Source organism: Penicillium crustosum, assembly GCF_028827405.1.
Source record: "Penicillium crustosum strain IBT 35664 chromosome Unknown utg000005l_segment0_segment0, whole genome shotgun sequence".
Classification (NCBI taxonomy): domain Eukaryota; kingdom Fungi; phylum Ascomycota; class Eurotiomycetes; order Eurotiales; family Aspergillaceae; genus Penicillium; species Penicillium crustosum.
In genome coordinates, this window is record NW_026623126.1 from 2531757 (window position 1) to 2554689 (window position 22933).

A 22933-nucleotide genomic window follows, 5' to 3' on the forward strand; every position below is an offset into this window, starting at 1 on the left:
AGTCTGGAACTCTAATGTGTAGTACTTTGTACAGTAGATGGACACAATCGGGATTGTTACCCGGACACTGGCAGCTATTCACGGCCCTTAAAGTTTCTTCACCTTTTATATTTTACAAAGTATATATACAGACCAAAAATTCAGACTTTACGAATGGGAAAATGCAATTATATAATGTCTTCGCCTTCCCCATCGTGCGCGACCAGCTCATCGCCAACACAATCTTCGTCGCACTTGCCACTGTTCTGGTGATTTTGCGTGGCATCTCCCGACGAATTCGAAAAAACCATATAGGATGGGACGATGCATGCTGCGTCGCAGGGCTATTTCACACATATGGAATGCTCGCAATGCATTTCCACTATGCTCGTGTCGGGATGCGACACCACATCAAGACTATCCCACCGGAGAATGCTGTGTTGATTGCCAAAATGCTCATGGTCTACCAAATCGTCTACTACAACGCCATGGTCTTGGCTAAGTTCTCCTATCTTGCCTTCTACCTGCGGATATTTGTGTCAAGGGAATTCCGCATCCTGACGTGGGTCTGTATGGGCTGTGCGGGCGCGTACTGGACGGGGAGTATGCTTCAGATTTTCCTAATCTGCACACCCTTCGAAAGGAATTGGAACCCGACACTGCCTGGTCATTGTGCAAGTCAGAATGTGGCATTTTCGACGATCGGAGCCTTTAACCTTCTCACCGATGTGATGATCATGGCATTGCCAATTCGCTTTGTCTGGAAATTGCAGATGTCTCTTGCGACTAAGCTGGCGGTGGTTGGAATCTTTGGACTGGGTATCTTGTACGTTTTTTGGCTCTCCTTTTCCCCCAGGGTCCCCGTCCCACAATTTTAATCAATACCATGCAGTATTTCCTCCATCACCATCATCCGAATCCGTGTCCTCACCACGGTCGATTTCACCGATTTGTCCTACTCGATGATCTGGGCTGCCTTCTGGAGTGTCACGGAGCCAGCTCTTGCCATTTCAAATTCTTGCGCGCCCATGCTCCGACCGATTCTTAAGGCCGCTTTCCCGTCCTTGTTCTCTAGTGTCCGTGCTCCATACTCGACACAGCCGTCGACGGGACCCGTCCTGAGCAAGAATAGTACGACGAAACGGGCGTATGGCATAGATGAGATGGATAGTGAGTTTCCACTCACGCAATTGGACCAGAGACCTGGATCGGCGGATGGAGGGTCGTTGAATGATCAGTCGCAGGATGGTCGCTTGCACTATACGGCATATCATGCCTCTAGGTCTGTCATTGGGATGCCTAAAGGGTTCTAATAACATTGCGCACTATCAATCAAATTTCTTTTGTACATTTTCTCTCGGTCTTCTTGATGATCGTGCCTATTTTGCCTTCAAACCACCCCACGCTCCCTGCGTCGATGGACTATGCATTCTCTTCTTCCTAAGTTAATGCGCATAGTGGTATGCGATACGGAGACTCGGCAGCCTATCAGGCGTTTTAGTGTGCGTCGAGCGAAAGGTTCGAGCGGGGTTGGGATGGTATGATGATGGTATGATCTGTGACATTTAGCGATGTAGCGCGGCGTGGAAGTCAGAAATTGACAGTATAAGATACCGTGATGAATTGATGACCGATGAGGCGAAGGCTTGACTGCTGCACTGAGAAAGAGCTATGTGGGAGGAGATTCCTAGCCTAACGCCCAAGGCACCGGGCTCTCAAACAATCGCGTTAGTGTGCTGTCGTTTCGCTCTCAATAGAAACCCCTCATTTTTCTCTCACTTTAGATATCTTCCAATTTACAGGTATTATGACCGGACAAGGGAAATTTCAATGAGACGGATCAGAAACTGAATTTCCCAGGCCAGGCACCGAAAGGTGCATACATCTATGGATGCGATGAGGTCCCATTCTTGGCTGGATGTAGACTTTGGACGACTCGAGCTGCGATAAACATTTTAGTGTTATTTGCCTCTCCTGCAAGACCAACTCCCAAAGTAAGAATGGCGATAGAAATGAAGGTAGGCCATTTCCAGCCGAAGATATTAGACATTTGGCCGAACATAGGCTGAACCGTGGTTTGACTGGCAAGGTAATCATTGACCGCCCAAACGTATAGCAACTTGGAGTCTAGAATGTTGGAGATTGTGGGTAGTACTGTTGAAAGTACTGAGGAGTCACAACGCATAGACCGGGAAAGATGGCCTCAAACCGCCGCCCGTAACCCCTCTTGATTCTTGATTGGCCTCGGCCTTCTTACTTTGTAGTTACAGTTTACTGATAAATGTATAGTTCGGCTTCGGCGAGGTATACCCAATACCTAAATTGGCCAAACCTCACCGAACGGTTGCTACCAAAGAGAGAAGCAAAAAAAAAAAAAAAAAAAATGTGAAGGCATAAAAATAAATGCCTGGTGACCACGAACAGTATTTATGCATCTGTGCTTGAGAAACGAAGTCTCTCTGGGATGTGTCTAACCGTTATTTTTGTATTGGAGATGGCGGCTCACTTGGGGTGGCGGCTCGCTTGCGAAATAGATTAACTGGAAGCGAACAGACCCCTAAATGTGAAAAGTTCAATTGTTTCCCTTACATATGATAAAATGAATTTCGTACCAGCTTGAAGGGCGGGGATCTTGAAAAGTTAGCACATACCCGACCGTCTCACCTAAAAGGATTAAAAGATGCGGAACTCCAACCTTTTCGCGGAATAAGCACATTAAACTAAGAAATACTTAAGCCACTCAGTGGAAGTCACTGGTTTGCGCCACCACTAACGTATTTCTCTTAAAATTTTAGGTAATGGTAGATTATGGGTTGGTCTCCATATGCGGCCCTAGGTTTGTCCGAGGGAAGGGGTCTCACAACGGGGCGTACAATGGGGGTCAATGACACGTACTCCAAATTTGAACGGTAAGTCTAGAGAAGTCCAATTGGCCAAAGTATGGAACCACCTTCCGAGAAGGGATAGAAAAGCCACCCCCAGATAATTAGTGGGGATATCCCCCAAGAAGATTGAGGGATTTGAGAGGCAAAGCGACGTAATTTTGAGTTTCCCCGCATTAAGAAAAAGTGGGTAGACCTCGGGAGGTTGGGGGTTGGACTAAAACGTGTTGTGGGGAAAATGTCTAGGATCCTAAATCCGGAAATACTACTGCCTCACACTACTTCATCGTAGTTCAGATAAATATTTCATAGATAAAGATGATTGACTAAAGAGCAAAAAAAAAATTGAGACTAGTTACAAGCCAAAGATAAACAGTCAAGCCTTTAGTTCTGCACGGGTGGCGTGTCGGAACGGCTCACCCAATCTCAAGATCCCCCTGAACGCCCCTGAAGCCTGAAATCTTGGCTGATGACGATAAACACCGCACTAGTCTGGGCAGACCGGGCAGACCGGGAAATCTAAACTTAACCGGGATAGAAGGTTTAAAGGGCCTCATCCCCGCCCTAATTACCATTATCTGCATTTTGCAATTATTCCACTATGGCAGAGAAGCAAGAGAAATCATTAAGTCCTGTCCCTTCACGTGAAGGGGAAGTCCTTGAGGCTCAACATGATGCCGTTTTTGGAGAAATCACCGAAGAAGGTCCAAATTATCGCGATGTATGTTGCCTAACCTTGTAACTCTTTTGGTGCCGTGTACTAATCACTCAATACAATGTAGGTAGGATGGCTAGGAACAGCCGTCTTGATGATGAAAACTCAAATTGGTCTCGGTGTCCTTTCAATCCCCGTCGCTTTCGATTCATTGGGCATAGTTCCTGGCGTAATATGCCTATGTGCTATTGCAGCCATCACAACTTGGTCTGACTACATAATCGGTGTCTTCAAACTTCGACACCGCGAGGTTTACGGTATTGATGATGTGGGCGAGCTGTTACTCGGCCCCACGGGAAGAATCCTGCTCGGAGGTGCATTCGTTCTCTGTGAGTTGGATCCTAAAAGAAAATCACAATGCACGAAGTCATAAGAGCCACTTGCTGACCCACGATAGGGTGGGTTTTCGTCGCCGGCTCGGGAATGCTAGGAATCTCTATCGGTCTCAACGCTGTCTCCGACCACGCTGTTTGCACGGCAGTCTATGTTGCCATTGCTGCTATTGTAGCATGCATACTCGGTAGTATCCAGACATTAGGCCGTCTCTCTTGGCTCGCCTGGATTGGTCTGTTCTCAATCTTGACTTCAAGTGAGTATTCCTCTCGTGCTCTTTACGCCTAATCTAACATGATCCTCCTAGTCATGATCGTCACCGTCGCTGTTGGTATCCAGTCTCGTCCAGCAGCCGCACCGACAGACGCTGTCTGGGTTTCTGACTACAAAATTGTCAACAATCCAGACTTTACCGAAGCCATGACAGCTATATCTACTATCGTGTTTGCATACGCCGGTACTCCAGCATTCTTCTCTATTGCAGCAGAGATGCGGGAGCCCCGTCATTTCAACCGATCGTTGTTCCTCTGCCAGGGAATTGTCACAGTGTTCTATCTTGCCATCGGCATTGTTATTTACTACTACTGTGGATCATACGTTTCATCCCCTGCTCTTGGCTCTGCTGGTCCAGTTGTCAAGAAAGTGAGCTATGGGTTTGCTCTGCCAGGCCTGCTGGTCAGCACATTACTATTCATTCACGTATGACTTTCTATGGATAACAGCAAATCATCTACCTAAGCTAACAGGTATCTAGATCACTGGAAAATATGTCTTTGTCCGCATACTACAAGGTTCCCGCCATTTGGCATCCAACACTATCACCCACTGGGTGGTCTGGCTTAGCTGCACTATCGGAACTGCTTTGGTCGCTTATATCATTGCTAGCGCCATTCCCGTGTTCAGTGATCTCGTCTCTCTTGTGGGCGCTTTACTAGGTACTCCCATGTGCTTCCAGCCAATGGGTGGTATGTGGCTGTATGACAACTGGAGCCGTAAAGAGGGTCGCCGGTCGCCCAGATGGATTTTGATGGTCGGATGGTGCTTCTTCATCATAATAGCTGGAACTTTCTTGATGATCGGAGGTACTTATGGATCTGTTGTCAGCATTATTAAGAGCTACCAGAAGTCCGGAGGTTCGGCTGCCTGGTCTTGCGCCGATAATTCCGCTTAGATAGTGGTATTAGATTCTTTTTTTGAAATCAAATTTCTTTTTCCTCACATATTAAAATACTATCAAACTGAATAGTTGGCGATGCACATATGTTCTAGTAAGGTAAAAAATGCTTTCAACCAATTGAAGTACAGCGCCGCATCTGACCAAATCGGGACCTTCATCGTACCCCACTTCTTCTTCTAAATATTTGCTCTTTTCCTTATACTAGCAGTCTTTTGGTTATCACTCTCGATTCTCAGCGTCTGTCACTTACAGTAGGCAAAGATATGGTATCGATTGGACAGTTGGCAGTTTTAGGGCTCACTGGGTCTGATTGCGATTCTGCGAACAGCCTTTGTAGAAAGGAAGAGAGTCAACCTGCCTCCAGGGCCAAAGCGTAAATTTATTATCGGCAATTTATTTGATATTCAATTGCCAGGAGCACAGGAATGACAAGATTGGTTGAAGCACAAAGACCTCTACCGTACCGTCTTATGTTCGTCACTTCTGACCAGTTGACCAGATCTAATTATTCGACGACGTCACCCAGATTTTGGCTCACCTGAGCTATTTGAACTTAAGCTGTGCGACTGTAGCTTCGTTGTCTGAATTTCCTCACGTTTTTACGTGCCTAGACAGGTCTGATCACAACAAGTCAATCAATCAACTTCAGCACCCACCAATTCAACTATTTTTAGCCAACAGGTGTTGGTTTCTGTCTGCTATCACTCGAAAGAATGACACACTGTAGATAAATTCACAGCTAAGAGCAAGGGCTTAGAGGCCTTGTCGCAAAGAAATGCGAAACAATACACGAGAAGATGAACAATGTAAAAAGCTGATAAAGAGCACAGATATTTCATGTTTGCCTTTGAGTTCCTACTATACATAAAAGGTCATCACCGAAAGCTCAGTTCGAGAGAGATAATTCTCAGTTGCTATCCAGCACAATAACCTCCGCCTCTACTTCCCCGACACTCTCTACACGGAGCGCATCTCCAGCATTTACCATTGTAACAAAGGCCCCATCGCCCTCCTCAAGAACGGCATCCTCCCTACCATCGATCATAACCTTGGACTTGCCCTGTTTGGTCATGGGCAGGTGAATGTAAACATTCCGCTTCTTCTTAGACTCGACAGCTTCTCCGGCGCCAACAGTCCACTTAAATGTCGAGGCCGGCTCAATAATTCCAGCTCCCATGACGAAATCGGCATGAATGGGGATAGTACCGGGAATTTTGGGCACGGCAGCATCTTCCTGTGCTGGGGTAGCTTCGGGTCCTGCAGCAAGCGGAGATAAAATAGGAACAAATGCTTTGCGCTTTGCTTCCTCGCTAAATGTCATGGTGTGGTACTGTGGCTTGAGGCCCTGCTTCCAGGGAAGTGCCCAAATTTGAAGGAAGTGAACCGACTTATTGGATTCGTTCTGCTCCGAGTGTGCGATCCCTGTGTTATGTTAGCTTCAATTGACTAACTATCGGGTAAATTAGAGGTTTGAGAGACTTACCCGTTCCGCCTGTGGTGAATTGTACATCTCCCCGCTTCATTCGGTAAAATTGTTTCCCTTGCTCCCCCTCGGAACCCTTCTTAATCATACTATCCCGGTGCGTGAGCTCACCATTCAGGATGTAGCTGAAGATTTCCGCATCGCGATGCGGATGCGTTGGGAATCCATTTCGCGCTGCAACACGGTCCTCATTTAGAACGCGCAGGCTTCCGAAATTCTGGAATCGGTGATCGTAATAGCTGGCGAAGCTGAAAGTATGGAAAGATTTGAGCCAGCCGCCATGTTCAGCGTATCCACGTTCACTGGATCGGCGGAGAGCAATCTTGGCGTGGGCGAGTGGGTTCGTCATTGTTTTAGTTTTAGGTCGGTCAAATAATAACACTATTGAAATGTGATTGAGGTTATTCTTTTTTGTGATTAGAAAAAAATCAGACGTGGGTCTGAGGGTTTATATAGCTTGAGATCAAGTCGTCTAGACGGCTCAAGAACCTTGGAAATCCATCTCATCGGGATTATGGAATCATTAGCCATCATCAATAAGAGTGACACTAGTCCCAAATAGGTTTAGAGCTGGATGTAATCACTGACATTTGGTTAGAAATTTCTGAGTCATCCCTTCATAGCCTCAGGCATCCATCCATGGATAATTTCTCGAATTGTGGTTCTTCCCAGACAATTGAAATAGACGACAACTCTGTCTTTTATTAACTCTAGTTTCTAGCAATTTGTACCTCGTTATACCTAGGTAGGGGCTATAGCTGACTAAGGACAAAACATTAACAATAAAACCATGGGCAATCTCGATAACTTCCCTTGACATACTCCGTAGAGTCACTGTTCACAAGTCTTAACACCCTATTTAGTCCCACATATTTACCGCCGTCTTAGTTGGTAGATCTAATTGCAGGTTAAAACTGGCCTGCCCCATTACCTTCGGGCAAAGTTTCGTCCACATATGAAGCATTTATGAGGACGAGAGTTGGTGTGCACCATGATATAGCGATTGAGATGCTCTTTCCGCAGGAAAGATTTGCCGCAATTGAGATTGGTACACATATAGGGAACCGAAGGCAATGAAAGAATTTGACGAGGGGGTATAGAATCCATTTTTGTTGACAGTCCGGTTGGGCATTAGTGAGAAGGAATAAGTGGTGATTGTTGGTGATGGCAAGGAAGCAATAACATGTAAGGGCCACGCAGATCAAGCAATTGCTGATGCGGACAATGGCAGAGTAAGGAACTTGGGTAGCTAGCTTCTAGAATGAGTCGATAGAAGTGTTCTTGCATATGCCTCGTTCTTCCGCCGGGCTACATCGGCAGAATTTACATACATAATACTGCCTCCTGATACTGTTTGTTAAGGGCCTTGTCGTTGCATGTACGAGCAAACGCTTCCAAATGCCTAAGAGGACTTTTATGGCGCAACCGCCTTACGAATGGGCCTATTGATGGATGAAGGTCAGTGCAGCACGAGGGAAGATCTTTCTCTCCCTGAAAATTCCGAGAGGGGAAACATGCTACGTAGCTTAGGGTTACATCGTGCCGTATAGTTGATCAGTGGCGGAATTTCCATTGGGTCAGGTGGTTTTTTATCTATAACTATTTGTATTACAACTTTAATAGTTCTATTATTTATGTTTATGCCTAAAGAATGATTACGTATGTTTATTTTTTTTACCTAGTGCGTTCTTTTGCGATTGAGACGACATTCAACTGGCTAGTAGTTTCGCCCAGTGAATTTACTGCTCTTATTTGATCATATAAATAAAATCAGTTAAGAATTAACCCCAGGTCTTGTTCCTGATATTGAAAGTCGGTATACAGGTTTGATTGTTGAAAATACTTTTTTTGGACATCCAATGCCCGATGAAACCATTGACTAGCCGCTACTACCAGTTAAGGAGCGAGCACGCAGCGATAGGCAACTAGCTGGACCGGATTCAGGCTCGGAAGATCCCTGCCTGTGGGAAGTGTGGAGCACCAATGCGGATAGTGCACCACTTGGTTATCGAATGTCAAGCATGACAGCACTAGCTAACTAAGCTTTACAAGGCGCTATATCGAGCTGAAATCGCGAGACCTGCGGCTCGTTAAGTACATTAGTTACCATAAGACTCCCTATCAGATTTCCAACCATTCCCTCCTCCTTGACTCTTGTGTTACAATATCTACTCAGCGCCCCAAAAATGGACACAATTATCCCTAAAGCTTTAAAAAGAGGGGACACAATCGCCTTTATCTCGCCCTCCGCGCGCCTCAATGACATCCTACCCACTCCCCTCGCGCGAGGAAAAGCTTGCCTGGAGTCCCTAGGTTTCCGCGTGCAGATCATCTTCACTAGCCTAACAACAACCACTATTACACAATCAGTTCGCATTCGATGCGAAGAATTCCATGCCGCATTCCGCGACAATACGATTGCGGCCATTATTTGCACAATTGGTGGCTCTCACGCCAATGAAATGCTGCCTTTTCTCGATTATTCCCTTATTAAATCGAATCCGAAGATATTCGTCGGCTACAGTGACACTACCTTCCTCCATTATGCGATTCAATCTCGAACCGGCTTGCGCACATTCTACGGACCTAGTGTTCTAACAGATCTTTCTGATTTCCCCAAGCCCATACAATTCACAATCGACCACTTCCTTCGTGTGCTGACTGAGGTGGGGAATCCGGTGGGGCCACTTCCTCGATCGCCTATCTGCTCAGTGGAGCACAGCGACTTCCTTCTTGGAAATGAGACATCCGACAAAGTGCGCGAAGTCATTGAATCGCCGTCGTGGCGGTGGCTCCGGAAAGGCCGAGCTACTGGAAATCTATATGGGGGTACTATAACCTGTGTAGTGCGACTTCAGGGGACTAACTACGCTCCTGCCTCCTGGAAAGGTAACATACTTTTTCTTGAGTCTGCGATGGGCGATAATCTGCAACTTCCGTACTCTGTGTCTGGGTTCCGCAATAACCTTGTCGATCTTGCTCTGTCTGGCATGTTACATGAGATTAGGGGTCTGGTTGTTGGACGAGGATACAAATATGATGGCCTTATGCAGGATGAGCTTGCTGGTGTGATCGAGGAGGTTTTTGATGTGATCGTCGGTCGAAGTCGTGAGGAGGAGCTACCGATCTTGATGAACGTCGACTTTGGCCACACAAGTCCACTCCTAACTTTACCCATCGGTGCACTCGTCAGACTAGACTCTGATATGGATAAGTTTGAGATCATGGAGCCTGGAGTGCAGGCTTGATGACTATGGCCGGGCCACACTGGTCTATGATTCGACGAGTAGCAAATTCACTAGTTCTAGTAGTGATTTACTACGTCAACTATAAGAAAAGATCCACTCTTATAAGCCATGCGTTGACTGGGACATTCGAGCGCGTGTGGGACTCATCACTCATTTTCTATGGCTCGTATGTGTAATACATAAGACCGGGCACAAAGAAGAGAATATTTGACAGAGTATATATACCACGTGCTTAACCTGAGTATCAACTGCATAATACAGATAGCTCGTTGGTCGTTGGCAAACTGACTCTCATCACACAGCTCTCGGGGCTCTTACGTTCATTATTGCTATAATCCTTTTATGGCGCAAAAGATATAAGCTTAACGACAAGTTAGATGGCACATTTGATGCTTATATCAACTAATCACTGGTGTCACAACAATCCGGCCTAGCATTATGAGTGACTTCCAGTACAAACCACCGCTCTATCTATTTAAAGCTTGGGTAAAACAAAGATCTCTCTCTGCGTAGCAGCGTGTACATAAATGGGGATAGCAAAATAAAATAAAAACATACAACAGCGTGTTCAAGGTAGTAGTCACTTAGCGGCTCGCCACTCTATTTATGGCACTTAGAGCAGATATTCAGCCCGTGTAGCAGAAGGTACATTTTCTAAAATTAACCAAGGATCCTATAAGTATCCTTCTTTCCCCCTCCGTTCTCGTCTCTCTAGCCTCGCTTTATCTCTCTAAACTAGCCTCCTTACGAGTAAGATACATGGTAAGTATAACCTAACGTTAAAATATATAGCTAGTATTATAGATGTCGGGGAGTCCAGTAGTTATAAAATCTAGCATGTAGTACTACCGCGAATAGAATCTCGTTATAGTTATAAGTTACTTATTTTCAATAAGTCTTAGCTAGGCCTTGACAAGTCCCGCAGCACCTAAGCAAGTTTGGTGATTATTAATTATTAATTGTAACTTATAGATTTTTTAAAGGTTGAGAAGGGCATGTGTCTTAATTTTATCCTAGTCGTGATTTGTATAGGATGATTTCCAGTACAGGCAAGAGAAAAACAAGCCTCACCATCACGCAATTATACACGTGAGACTTAAATAATGGGGCTGGAACGTAGACAGCTGTCTGCTTTGTATCAAGGGAGATCTGGGCAAAGGCAAAACAATGCTCCTATGCAACAATCATTGATGAGTGACCTCAATAAAATATTGAGGCCGCAAGTATCCCATTTTTCTTTTTCTAGTTTCCCAATATCCGCATAAATAGCGCAACAGCTGTTCTGTGTGACGTGATCTATTCGCTTGTCGACAAACAGTCATCTCTTATCTCTCACACGCGTCGACCGTACTATCGCAGGCAAGCAAGTTTTTGAAAATACAAACGTGTGGAAGGCTTTGTCGAGGATCCTTGCAGATATTCTAAAGCTCTAGACTCGAATCTGCCGAGAACTTGTCTAATAATAAATGTGCTCGATGAGTGTAACACTGGTCTTCTCGCTGTAGTTGTTGACTGGCTATTCGAGATGTACGCTTTTCCCTTTCTGGTATTATAAACAGAGTGGTGTTTTAATTCAATTAGGAAATAGATCTGCAACCTGAACGTTCAGCATCGAACCACTTCCGCTCGGCGTGTCTAAAAAAAAAAAAACGCATTTACTAGATAGTTTGTCCTTTGATCGGCCACCCCTTCAAAATGCCGACCGGGCCTGAGGATGAGCAATAAACTTGGAACTACACGCTTTCGAACTATTCCGTAACCCCCAACCCCACCGTAATCATAAATTTAATTTGACACGTTGTGTAATATGCATACCATAACAACACTGCTTACTTGTGATATAATTTGTTCAATCTAGTTTTTTTTTTTTTTTTTTGCGTTTCCCTTGACACTACGCTTCCGCATCGGGGCTTGTAATTAGCCTGCTTTGATATTGTTAACCCTGGGGAGTTCACAGTAATTAATTGGCATTGAAGTAAGTGACAGGGTCATGAGCTATGTGCGTTGGTCTGGAGCATTCGATTGTGGGTATATTGGGCTATACGATTTAATGCAGTGCAGATACTTTATGTCTGATAGTAAAAGTTTGTTCCCGCCCTTTTTAACTATTACTATAACTATATCCGCCTCCTCCTGGTCTTGTGTTTTTTTTTTTTTCAACACGAACGCATCATTTATCTCTTTTCTCAAGTGGGGTGTTCATCCGATTTCCGAGGTAAGACCACTGCCTCACCATGGAAGACAACGCCGAGCTTGAATTGTTCCGCCGACAGTGGCGGGAAGAGGTCGCACGTCGATTGAAACCCAAAGCCTCTCCTACTCCGACTGCGGCCCCAACTGCTCTACCTATTACTAGGAGGGAAAAGCCTATCGCAACACCTATTACGAAGAGGGAAAATCCTATCGCAACATGGTCTATGTATCCAGACCTTCACGATGAAGTATCTAGTTTGCTGGCCGAGACAGATCTTCATCTTGGATTTTGTGAAGATGATGATGAAATAACTTTCACTCAAACGCGTGACACAAACATTATGGGCAGTTTTGTGTGCCATAACCGAGCATGCAAATCCAAAGGATGGTCGAGCAAGATGATCGCCATCACGATACGTCTATATCCAGGGCAAAACTACAACGCGAGGGTATATCACCAACGCTGCAGAGTTTGCAAGTCGCCCAGTCAACCGGTGTTGGATCAGTCATACGCCGAGAGGATCGTTTACTGGATTAATAAGTGGAACGGAGTACGGGTAGAGAGGCCTCCAGTATCCAACGACAGCAGAGGTCCGCATAACCGTCAACTCTGTGAGGGATGTAGAGCTGGGCACTGCTCTCAATCTGGGGAGGATTGGGTTGCTCGACTAGATAGGTTTGTCAGTCCCAAGCCAACACATATGATTGACTTTCTAACCTATTATCAGGTTGACTCTGTAGCTAGCTGAAAGTCTATCGCCGATTTAAAGAATGCAAACAAGTGGAAATCCTTTCGCAATATTCCTCTATCGCAGAACCACACCAGAATATGGGCTAGAAGACCACCAGATGTCGCTAAGACTAGACCATTTTGGAGTATACAAGAGATTCCTAGAGCTTTGAGCTCCCATAATTTACCAAAGCCCCCATTTTTTAGACGTTGTCACTCATGGATATATTCTGCCGGTAGATTCTATTGATACATAGGCTTCTCTTGTCTCGCGAATGGCATACTGGAATTGGCGATTAAACCCTAATTCCCGTTACCCGTTACCACTATGATAGGCCACAATCCTACCGGAAAATTAATAGGATAGAAATTTGACTGAACCTCACTGGCATGAGGCTCTCAAACTCCGAAGGTTGTTGACGTGAAATGAGGAACGCGGTTATATAACTAGACATAAGCTTCACTGAATATCCACCAACAGTATAAGCATCCTCACCGGGCTTTCGAACAGTTGTATACGAGCGGAGGTTTGCCCACCAAAATTCGAGTTTTATGGAATATTGAAATTTCTCGCTGGAGGTATCTTCTTGTCCGGACAATCTTGGCAGATCATGTCAAGATTGCACTGAAATCATATTCCGGGCAATGCCTAGAGTTTTTCCACTTTCTTCGATTCTGGAAAGGAGCCTGAGAAACGGGTACCATATCTAAGGAAGGCAGCAGGCGCGCGAATTACCCAATCCCGATACTGTAAGGAGACATGATCATTGTTGAAGCCTCTGACGTTTTACGGATCCTGTAAAATAGATCAGTCCCTAGTCATCCACCCCTTGCTCGCATTAGTGAAGAAGATAGCCGAGACTTCGAGCCAGTCTGGTACCGGGCGGGGTAAAATCGATAGTCTTGTTCTTTTAGTTGCCAAGATGAGCGCCCAATTGGGCGGAAGACGTGAATGGGGCTATACGAAACTAAGGCGCCAACCTGCGGTGAATGTTTGGGCTTCTTCTTATAATAAATCCCAAAGCTAGTGTTTTCAACGATCTTCATCACTTAATGCTAAGATTATCTACCTCATATCATTCAATTTGTCACGACGGCCTACTTGTTAGAAGTGGACCAGCCTACAGCTGAGTTGATCGTTCAAATACAACTCCAAGATGCTGGCCGTTATTCGGAAATCTCTAAAGGGAAATCTCGGGATCCTACCGACGAGGAGTTGGCCTTTCAGTTACAAAACGAGCAGTTGGAAGCAATTTCTAATTTCCTCAAAGATAGGCGAATGGCCAAGAGTTTCGCAGCTGCAGTTCAAGCCGATAGACATATCCTGGCTCAGACAAAAGTGGAAGAAGAGAGCGCGTCTAAAGATCGAGGTATTGCACGTCGATGGACGGACGATGAGCATCTAGTCTTGAGCAATGACTTCGAGGCAGAAACAGCAGGTTTAGATGACGAGACTCTGGCAAAACTCGAGATCTTGTATGTGTCCGGTTTGGAGGGATACTACGACACAGAGGATGGGGGAATAGCTGGGGCTGAAACTGAGCAAGCCGAGTCATCTGCTTGGGCAGCTCGACGACCCCGTCAATCACGACCACAACTTCGTCAATGTGTGGCCTGTGGAGATGATACAGAGTTTTTCAACGTGGCGCGTGTCCCCTGTCAACACGAGTATTGTCGTTCTTGTTTGGAGGATCTTTTCAAAGCCTCAATAACAGACGAATCGTTGTTTCCTCCACGATGCTGCCGGCAACCCATCAATTTGAGCACGGCTCGGATATTTCTCAAGTTTGATCTCGTCCAACTGTACGAGAAAAAGAAGGTTGAATTTGAAACGCCAAACAGAACGTACTGCTACTCTACCGAATGTTCCGTTTTCATCGGGGAATCTCATATCGAAGGTGAAGTAGCTACATGCCCCGACTGCCAGCGCACGACCTGCACAAATTGCAAAGGGCGAGCCCATACGGGAGATTGTCCAAACGACTCTGCTATGCAACAGCTCTTGTCAGCTGCACAAGAGAATGGATGGCAACGCTGCTATTCATGTTGGCGACTAGTGGAACTGGATCATGGTTGCAATCATATGATGTCTGTGCCCCCTTTCTTTTCTCTCACAACTCTGATTTCTGACGGAAAATGATGATAGATGCCGCTGTGGTGCCGAATTCTGTTACAATTGTGGGGAAAAGTGGAAGAATTGCGCATGTGAACAATGGGACGAGCATCGTCTCCTTGCGCGTGCATACCAAATAGTCGATCGAGAAGTGGCCTATCTGCCTGCCGCCAACCCCCCACCAGATATTCCTGAACATCGGCTGGAGGATCAACTTGAACCAGACATCGACGAACCTCACATTGAAATTCAAGAGACACAACCAGATGAACCTCGTATATTCGCGGAAGGTTCAACATTGTCTTTGACGCAGGGGCATCGAGATACTTTGATCGCAAGAACGATGCAAGAGCTCAGAGACAACCACGAGTGCTGGCATGGTCGATGGAAATATGTACGGGGACCCCATCGATGTGAAGAATGCTCTCATTATTTGCGTCAATATATATTTGAATGTCGTCAATGCAGGCTCCAAGCTTGCAACCGCTGCAGAAGGAATAGACTCTGATACAGCCATTCCGTGAATTAACTATAATACCATTGTCTTCCTACTGTGGCTGCTGCTTAATTACTAGAATAAAGCAACAATCGAGCTCAGAAGCCAGGGCTCATGAGTCTCGCTCACTCGAATAATTGAAACGCTAAAATCCATCATCTTTACCCGAGTATAGGTTGAGGTAAGTGTTGACCGGTTCTGCGTTTGGTTTTCTGAGCACTCATTCCCGCCAGTGACTTATAAGTAGACTGTGCTAGGTAAAAAATACCAACGACACCAACGAGATGAGCATATAGCCCTTTATTCTCTGGCAAATATTCATTCATACATTGATATTAACGACGAGTCACCCAAAGGACCTACGCGTCTCTCGCCTGAGTAACGGTTTCCTCTAAGCTATTTGGATGTAATATATTGATATTAATCCCCTGCTTAGCAGCGAATAAGACTCAAGTCAAGTAAGGTAGGACCCAGAAACAGCGGTGGCGTTTTCCTTGATAGCTATATTATTGCTTTCTCTCACGAAAGTAAACTACTCGGGCTATGCGATGGACTAGTAATACAAGGGACTCGATGATCAACACTCTTGGAATTGGTCTCATCAATTCTTCCTTTCCTTATAATCAAGTTCAAGTTCGTGACAAAAACAACACCGTCGCATCGGCGGCTCGCACCAACGCTTCGGCTTTTGATGAACAGTGATTGATGGACGCCACTTCTTCACCTTCTATCCAAACAGAGATATCGTGCGAGCTACTCTCGGTTTCTTTCACCCGAAATTCGGCTTTGCGTGTACCTATGAGACGATCCATAGCACTCTTTGGGTGTTCTACCTCCACATCATGCGCCACGAAACGCTCAAGATAAGCCATCAACTCGATACGTTCCAAGAAGCGTTCACATGCTTCCAGGTCACCTCCACTTTCAACAAAAATTGCCCCAATAGTGCTCTCAATGAGGTCTGAGTAGAACTTGGATGCTCTTAGCTGGGCAAGCAGGGCCCAAGGATATGAGCGCCCACTTTTTAGGGGTTTCTTGACTGCATCTCCAAGCATGCGATATATCTGACTACACGATGCCCAGATATTACTAACATCTTCAGAGTCATGTCGCATGAACATCCATAATGCGGTATTTCTTGGTTGAACGGTCATCCCAAAATTGCCTGCCGTTATCTCCTGCCCATAGTAACATGTCTCGGCGAGAGCGAAATCCATGCAGAGGAATGCTAAGAAATCGGCATTTACCAAAGCAGCTCGGATTTCCGTCATTCGACCTTCCGAAAGCTTTGGGACCTGATTGTGCAATTTTCTTGCAACGAGAAAGTCCAAGACCGCATCTCCTAGGAATTCAAGTCGTTGGTAAGACCCAGTTGTTTGGTCTCTTTGCCATGATGGGTGTGTGAGCGCCTCCCAGATTAGAGCCCGATTTTTAAACTTGAAGCCAAGAAGTTTGTCAAGCTTGATTTCCAAATGGACCGGAAATTGGCAGTTTTTCTTTGGTGGTTCGTGGGGAATTGGCGTGAAGCCGGAAATCTCTGGTAGAAAAATGTCGACAAGATTTCGGGAGAGCGAAATTCCACCATGTTCATAAGCAGCCGCTACGAGAGCTTCTACCACATCGGCATATACTTTTCTCGGAATCTCTTTCTCCACGGTGTTTCCTTTATTCTGCCAAAAGATTGGATGTTTTCGCGTGATGAAATCTGCGCAGATAAATTGTTCCAAGTGAACACTCACGGCCGCGCGCGTGAGTCTCTCGTTTGAAACCAGCAAATCTTTCATCTTTGATAAGTAGCCTTCATGCCATCGAGGATAAGTATGAAAGACATGCGTAGAGACCAAGAACTTGATCAGAGAGTCACCCAAAAATTCCAGTCGCTGATAATTTACCGGCCATTGAGAAGAAGGGGATGTGATTGCCTCCGCTAGAGAACTCAATCCGATTTCAGGCACATCTCCAAAAATTTCAACGCGTATAGACTGCGCCATCAAATGCTGATGCAGGCATTGTATGATTGGCGGAATCAGGAGGCTGGTCTGACCCAGTTCCCAAGGCAGGAAATCAATGGTGCATTCAGTGGCAGCTATACAGGTTGTTTTGAAGAAAGTTTGTGTGGAGATTTGATCTGCCAATATTGCTTGCCGAATGAGGTTCCGCCTTTTTTCAAATGGTCGACATTCGATCGCAAATCCCTTTGCATCCAGGTTTCGAATCCACCTCACAAAGATGTGGGGAGTGAAATGAAGCCTAGGGCTTCGGATGAAACCATCAACTGAAAGAAGGGGCACACGAGTTTGCTCCCTCCGAATAGCAAAAGATCCTCGGTTGATATCAAGCCAGTCTTCTAGCTCTTCTAGGGGGAGGTCCGGAGTAAAGAATGGAAGATACTCTGGATAATCTTCTTGCGGCGATTTTCCTCGAGTCGAATGCAGCAATAAGGTCGTTATCTCAAGAATGACGGACCTTAAAAGAGTTGATAGCGTTGTTTCAAGGTTGAAGGGCTGCAATTTTACCGTAAAAGTTGTTTTATTATCCCAGTATAGGTCCACATTTGCATCAATTGGTAGCTTTACTGGTGTAAAAAGAGCCATCCCAAGATCCGGTTGTACTTCCCCATTCTTAGAAACCTCGATGCGACACCTGTACATTGTTCGTTCGGTCCAATGGCCTGGAATGGCTTTCCAGAAGCTGACAAAGTTCTCCACTACGGGCAGTTCGGCAGCCACTGTTTTTTGTTGATTCATCTCAGCCGATGAAAAATCTTGGAACAAAGGAAGGAAATGGTCATTGATTAGATTTTGGCGATGCAACGCCTGAACGGCCTGGAAAGCCGCATCCTGTCGTGCTGACTGCTTTGTGGCCCACCAATGGTGCCCTTTCGCTACTCGTAACGAAGTATCAACACCACTCGGCAGATAGACTGTAGATCGAAAGTGATTTTCCTCGTTACTCTCCAATGAGAAAGAAGGAGAGTTTTGGCCTGGTGTGTCACTTCGCAAAGTTGTGCAGAAATGGTATATATGGGATATGGCATTCTCTGCTGTCAGCAGCGCCCTGAGAACAGAATTACCTTGTGTTAGCCATTGGGACAGAAATTATGACAGAGTAGACAAACCCTGTGTCCAGAGATAAATGGAGAACTATTTTTTCAGATTCTCCATCGTCTATCTCCACTATTTGAGGACGTCGATGATGGTCCAAACAAAGCTCCTGCATTCTCCTTTCAAGCACATTCCATTGACGTGATTGACGTGACACTAGGGATTCATGATTATCTTCTTCCATAATGACAAATTCAGAGATACCCTGTCGTGCTCGGCCCCGGCGTTGGATGTAGGATGTGATGTTTTCTGGAAGTTCGAATGAAATGACTAGATGACATGCTGGAATATCAATACCTTCTTCCAGCACATTGGTAGCGACAATCAAATTATTTGTGCCGCAGCGGAAGTCATTGACTACTGCCTCACTGTTCTTTGAGATCGAAGAGTTATGTGTCGCCCAGTGATCTGAGTGAGTAGAGCTGCTCACACAAGGCGCGCATCGAAACAGACCGTGGGTCAGTGGGTGCTCATTAAGCAACGCTGATAGAATGTAAGCGGTCGCTCGCTCTCGAACAAAAATAATCCCCGAGAGGCTTGCACAGGCTTTTTCCTTCAGAAAAAACAATAGTCGCTCAACTTTATTGGACATGTTACCGGGCGCTTGCATACTGACGCTAGTATCGTCAGAGATATTTCTCAGCAAAGATATCAAGCTTGAATATCTGTGGCTAAGCCACCAAACCGAGGAGGGGCTCTTCGGCCCAGCAATTCGCCCGGAAATATAATGCCAAATTCTAGTGAGAAAGTAACTAGAAGCCCAATTGCCCAATTGATACCAAATCATACAGGCTTTTGTATGGAGGCTGGAAACCTCGTCCGGGATGGTATGGCCCTCGGTTTTGCTGTCTTCACGCAGTTCCATCACAATCTCTTCTAATCTTTGTAAATAGAAAGGTAAGTCTGCTGCACCGTTGTAGTCTCGAGAATAGACAATCCTGATTAGATTCTGGTCAGAAACATGCTCCGCTAACTCCTGGCGCTGGACCAGGGGTGCGCGACAAGTTGCATCCAAATTCTTTTCAAGTTCCCTTTGAACCTCATTAGTATGATTTATATTTAACTATTATCAAATCTTTTTTTTTTTTCATTCGCTCACCGGGCTTTCTTTGGATCAACGGAAGCTGTCAAGCCAAGAATGCTTGGAACAGCTGCATTGCTGTTCTCGGTTTTAACTCTGTGATAAAAATCACGCATGATACGGTTTCCTGGATGTGATTTCACGCAATGATGAGCTACGCTAGCGTCAGTTTTATTAGATATCAAAATAAGTACTTTTGATTTCTCACCCTCATCAAAGACCAGCAAAGCCAAGTCTTGTAATTTAACAAAGCCGTGCGTGAGCGCATCGGCGAGGACAGCATGAGTAGCAAATACTACCTTCAATCCCCGAAGAGCGGCATCCCAAATCTCTTGACTGCTCCAACATTCCACTCCATCGTCCCCTGTTAGCATTCTCATGCTGACTGCGGGCATGTGACGCGAAATGTATGTCAATTGTTGAATACATAATACCTTTGTTGGAACCAAAAACCAGACCATCTGAAGACGTGTTTAATAGCAGTCGTACTTGGGCCTCGAAGCATTAGCTTACCTGGTTATCTTGGCAGCGCTCCAGTTCTGCCATAATCCTCATGCTAGCTCTAAGAATCGTTATTATCTTTGATATTGCTTGGTGGGATGTCAATTAATCCATACATGTAGGTCTTTCCACTTCCAGTGGGCATCTAAATTAGAAACATTAATGTAGGGGTCAATAAATATCTCAGAATTTAAAATGCAAGACTCACCACGGCGACAATATTTTCTTCCATGCTCATCTCAAACATTTCGAGTTGATAGCTACGTGGCTGGAGATTATCCATGTTTGGGACAGTGTCAGTAAGTCTGTTTGTTTTGACAACGGCGAGCTGATGTTTCAATTGCTAGGAATTACCCCCCTGCCGACCCCCTCCTTTTAACCTTGACATATGCCTGAAACGTGGTTATCTTCTATAGCCTGATTTTCATGGGATGTGTGTACTGATGCATATGACATGTCGAATATGCATTTAAATTCCTAGAGCTCCTCATCCGAACACCAATCAGGCTATGCGACGTGGTGCGCACTTGTATAAACGATAAATGCTCGCTGTCCAGATGCACGGTCGCCTTCACAGACCACATCTTTCATCGACAGCGTGGGAATTTGAATATAAATAATTTATCCACTCTTGTCGAAAGCACCATGAAATGTGTTAGGTTATCATCATAATCATCATCATTACCATCAACAACAACACTATCTTCTCCATTGTCATCATCTTATTCTTCACTTATTAAGCATGGGCGAAGCATCCAGGGATTTCATCCGAAGGCTAGTCGGATGTCAAGAGTTATCGGAATCGGAAATCCATATTGCTCTTACCGCAGCCGGAGTAGATGAACTAGTGCCAGACGGAAACAGAAAACTATCTCAGTTGGGCCTGGGAGCCACTGGATTCCTACTTGATTTCAGCTGCGCTTTGATGGCGTTATCTCGAGGTAAAGATTGCCCAATCCACTACGTGCCCTACTATATTAACAACCTCGAGATTTTACGTCGAAGCTCAAGTTCCGAGTCAACGGCATTCAACACCGCGCAGATATAGCCAAACGTACTGGCATTGACCAGCACTTAAGGTTTGATTCTCGGCCCGGTGGACGCTCATCAGGTGTTCTTGCTCTGGCGACAAGTGCCATTATTGGAGCTATATACCTGAAAACAAAAAGTTTTGAGTCAGTGGCCAGGGCTCTGTATGCTCTCGGGTGAGTTCATTCTGACAAAATCAAAATATATGGAGAATGAATTTCTAATAATAAGTAGCGTCCTTGATGAGAATCTCGACAAGCTCAACTTGATGGAAATATTCAAGGACGAGCAAGGCGATCTGCTGCCTATGACTTCCTTGATTGAAAGTGAGCCTCCCCAGACTAGCGAAATCTGTTTTGGGAGTCAAGATGTTACCCCCCTTCCAGAGTTTGTAACCCCCCCAGACTTAGGGGGCGTATCAAACTTTGAAAGCTTTTACAATGAAAGCGGGGAGCTTGAGCAGTCTTTTCAAAACGGAGTTTCCATCACCGACCTACATTCGCAGTCTCCGTCAACTGGGGAGTCAAATCTGGCGGTAGAGGGGAGGCAGATGCTTGACGTTGATAGCCGGGTTCATCCAGAAATGCATGTGGGAAATTTCCATGATATTGGAATATTGCCCCGACCAGCAGAACAGCATGCCATCCCTACCGAATTCAATGTCGCTCTCATGGTCTGTGAAGAGTTGTGCCAACCACATGGCTCCCCAGGCCAGTTTGCGAATCAGAAGTCCTCAAGTCAGCATTCTCCAGGGAAGCGAAAAAATACTAGCACTATGGAATTACAAAAGAGAAAATACAAGTGTGTTGACAGCGAATTCAGATCATCACTGTGTCGAGAAACTGCAATGAGTCTCACTCTGGGGTTGCTAAGCCCGAAAGAAACTTATTTCAGGCCTGATATTGAGAACAAGTTGCTAAATCTAGATTCAAACTTGTTTTCTAGGTTGTGTATGTTTTTAATTGAGGTGGGCAGCTCTCAATCACTTATTGCTCTTCGAGCGGCCCTTAGATATACAAGAGAGATGGGGGACCAACTACAGAGCGTCCAAAGCCGAAGATGGGTATCGCGTGATCTCACCAACAAAGAACGATTCAAAGTCATCGGTGAAATTGAGGAGAACACAGCTTTTCTTCAAATATTGCGATATAACCACATCTTACATTTTTATCGACACAGCACCGGGCCTGTTGAGCGTACCTCGGATTTCGCTATAATGGCAGCGCCACACAATAACCTTACCGGCCAGCCGAGAACAAGAGGCAATCCAAGGAACATTGAAGTGGCTACAGCAGTCGACAAAACTATGAGGGATATTTTCCCCGACCTGGAGCGCAGCTCAGATATTTACAGAAGGAAGCGTCGAGCTGTTTTGGATTGTCGCAAATTCGGACAACGTCTACACATTTTAGCTGAATGCTTCGGGCATGCTGTTTTGGGCCTAATTCATTTTGATCGGTCTGGTGAAGTGGCCAGCTCCATGATTAGCGAGAAAATGTGAGTCAATCTCACCGATGAGAACTGTGGCATAATACAAACTGATTATCCAGGTATTATTGCTCCGGCGGATGAGGCGTTTGGAAATTTCGTGAAGATCCTCGAGGACTCGCAGGGAGATCCTCTTCGGATGATGAGCACGGCAGCGAAGCCAGCCTTTGAGCATATCCTTTACGAAGATATGAGGCAGCAGAATCTCTTTGCATTGGAACGGCAGATACCCGGGGATATTCTTAAGTTGCCAAAAGGCTCCCAGGAGCTCCGAAATCTCTTGCAATAGCCAACAATCCTGTTTAGCTATAGTAGCTATGCCATTCTGGGGTCGTAATACCTAACTGCGAAATCACAAATAGTTACGTTCAGGATCTAAAG

General features: G+C 45.4%; 8 protein-coding genes across 8 annotated transcripts; 6 read left to right on the forward strand and 2 right to left on the reverse strand.

Annotated features, from left to right (window-relative positions):
* Positions 1 to 161: 161 nt before the first annotated feature.
* Positions 162 to 1292, forward strand: N7487_011644 (uncharacterized protein; the record flags this gene model as incomplete). The annotated part of the gene is made up of 2 exons (XM_056879374.1): positions 162 to 805; positions 872 to 1292. 2 exons carry the CDS (start codon positions 162 to 164, stop codon positions 1290 to 1292), a joined length of 1065 nt encoding a protein of 354 aa, XP_056724693.1.
* Positions 1293 to 3462: 2170 nt separating this feature from the next.
* N7487_011645 (uncharacterized protein) lies at positions 3463 to 5087 on the forward strand (the record flags this gene model as incomplete). Its single annotated transcript, XM_056879375.1, has 5 exons — positions 3463 to 3582; positions 3644 to 3905; positions 3974 to 4165; positions 4217 to 4608; positions 4664 to 5087. The coding sequence occupies 5 exons, from the start codon at positions 3463 to 3465 to the stop codon at positions 5078 to 5080; spliced, it is 1383 nt and encodes a 460-aa protein (XP_056724694.1). The 3' UTR covers positions 5081 to 5087.
* Positions 5088 to 5993: 906 nt separating this feature from the next.
* N7487_011646 (pirin family protein) lies at positions 5994 to 6918 on the reverse strand (the record flags this gene model as incomplete). Its single annotated transcript, XM_056879376.1, has 2 exons — positions 5994 to 6508; positions 6570 to 6918. The coding sequence occupies 2 exons, from the start codon at positions 6916 to 6918 to the stop codon at positions 5994 to 5996; spliced, it is 864 nt and encodes a 287-aa protein (XP_056724695.1).
* Positions 6919 to 8755: 1837 nt separating this feature from the next.
* Positions 8756 to 9817, forward strand: N7487_011647 (S66 peptidase family protein; the record flags this gene model as incomplete). The annotated part of the gene is made up of 1 exon (XM_056879377.1): positions 8756 to 9817. One exon carries the CDS (start codon positions 8756 to 8758, stop codon positions 9815 to 9817), a length of 1062 nt encoding a protein of 353 aa, XP_056724696.1.
* Positions 9818 to 12051: 2234 nt separating this feature from the next.
* On the forward strand, positions 12052 to 12548 carry N7487_011648 (3CxxC-type zinc finger protein; the record flags this gene model as incomplete). Its single annotated transcript, XM_056879378.1, has 2 exons — positions 12052 to 12459; positions 12480 to 12548. The coding sequence occupies 2 exons, from the start codon at positions 12052 to 12054 to the stop codon at positions 12546 to 12548; spliced, it is 477 nt and encodes a 158-aa protein (XP_056724697.1).
* A 1471-nt stretch (positions 12549 to 14019) lies between these two features.
* N7487_011649 (E3 ubiquitin-protein ligase) lies at positions 14020 to 15377 on the forward strand (the record flags this gene model as incomplete). The annotated part of the gene is made up of 3 exons (XM_056879379.1): positions 14020 to 14828; positions 14887 to 15128; positions 15193 to 15377. 3 exons carry the CDS (start codon positions 14020 to 14022, stop codon positions 15375 to 15377), a joined length of 1236 nt encoding a protein of 411 aa, XP_056724698.1.
* Positions 15378 to 15978: 601 nt separating this feature from the next.
* Positions 15979 to 20318, reverse strand: N7487_011650 (ATP-dependent helicase dcl2; the record flags this gene model as incomplete). The annotated part of the gene is made up of 8 exons (XM_056879380.1): positions 15979 to 18406; positions 18468 to 18936; positions 19243 to 19484; positions 19553 to 19688; positions 19743 to 19995; positions 20048 to 20096; positions 20152 to 20180; positions 20244 to 20318. 8 exons carry the CDS (start codon positions 20316 to 20318, stop codon positions 15979 to 15981), a joined length of 3681 nt encoding a protein of 1226 aa, XP_056724699.1.
* A 459-nt stretch (positions 20319 to 20777) lies between these two features.
* On the forward strand, positions 20778 to 22841 carry N7487_011651 (uncharacterized protein; the record flags this gene model as incomplete). Its single annotated transcript, XM_056879381.1, has 5 exons — positions 20778 to 20976; positions 21027 to 21240; positions 21299 to 21865; positions 22010 to 22527; positions 22615 to 22841. The coding sequence occupies 5 exons, from the start codon at positions 20778 to 20780 to the stop codon at positions 22839 to 22841; spliced, it is 1725 nt and encodes a 574-aa protein (XP_056724700.1).
* Positions 22842 to 22933: the final 92 nt, after the last annotated feature.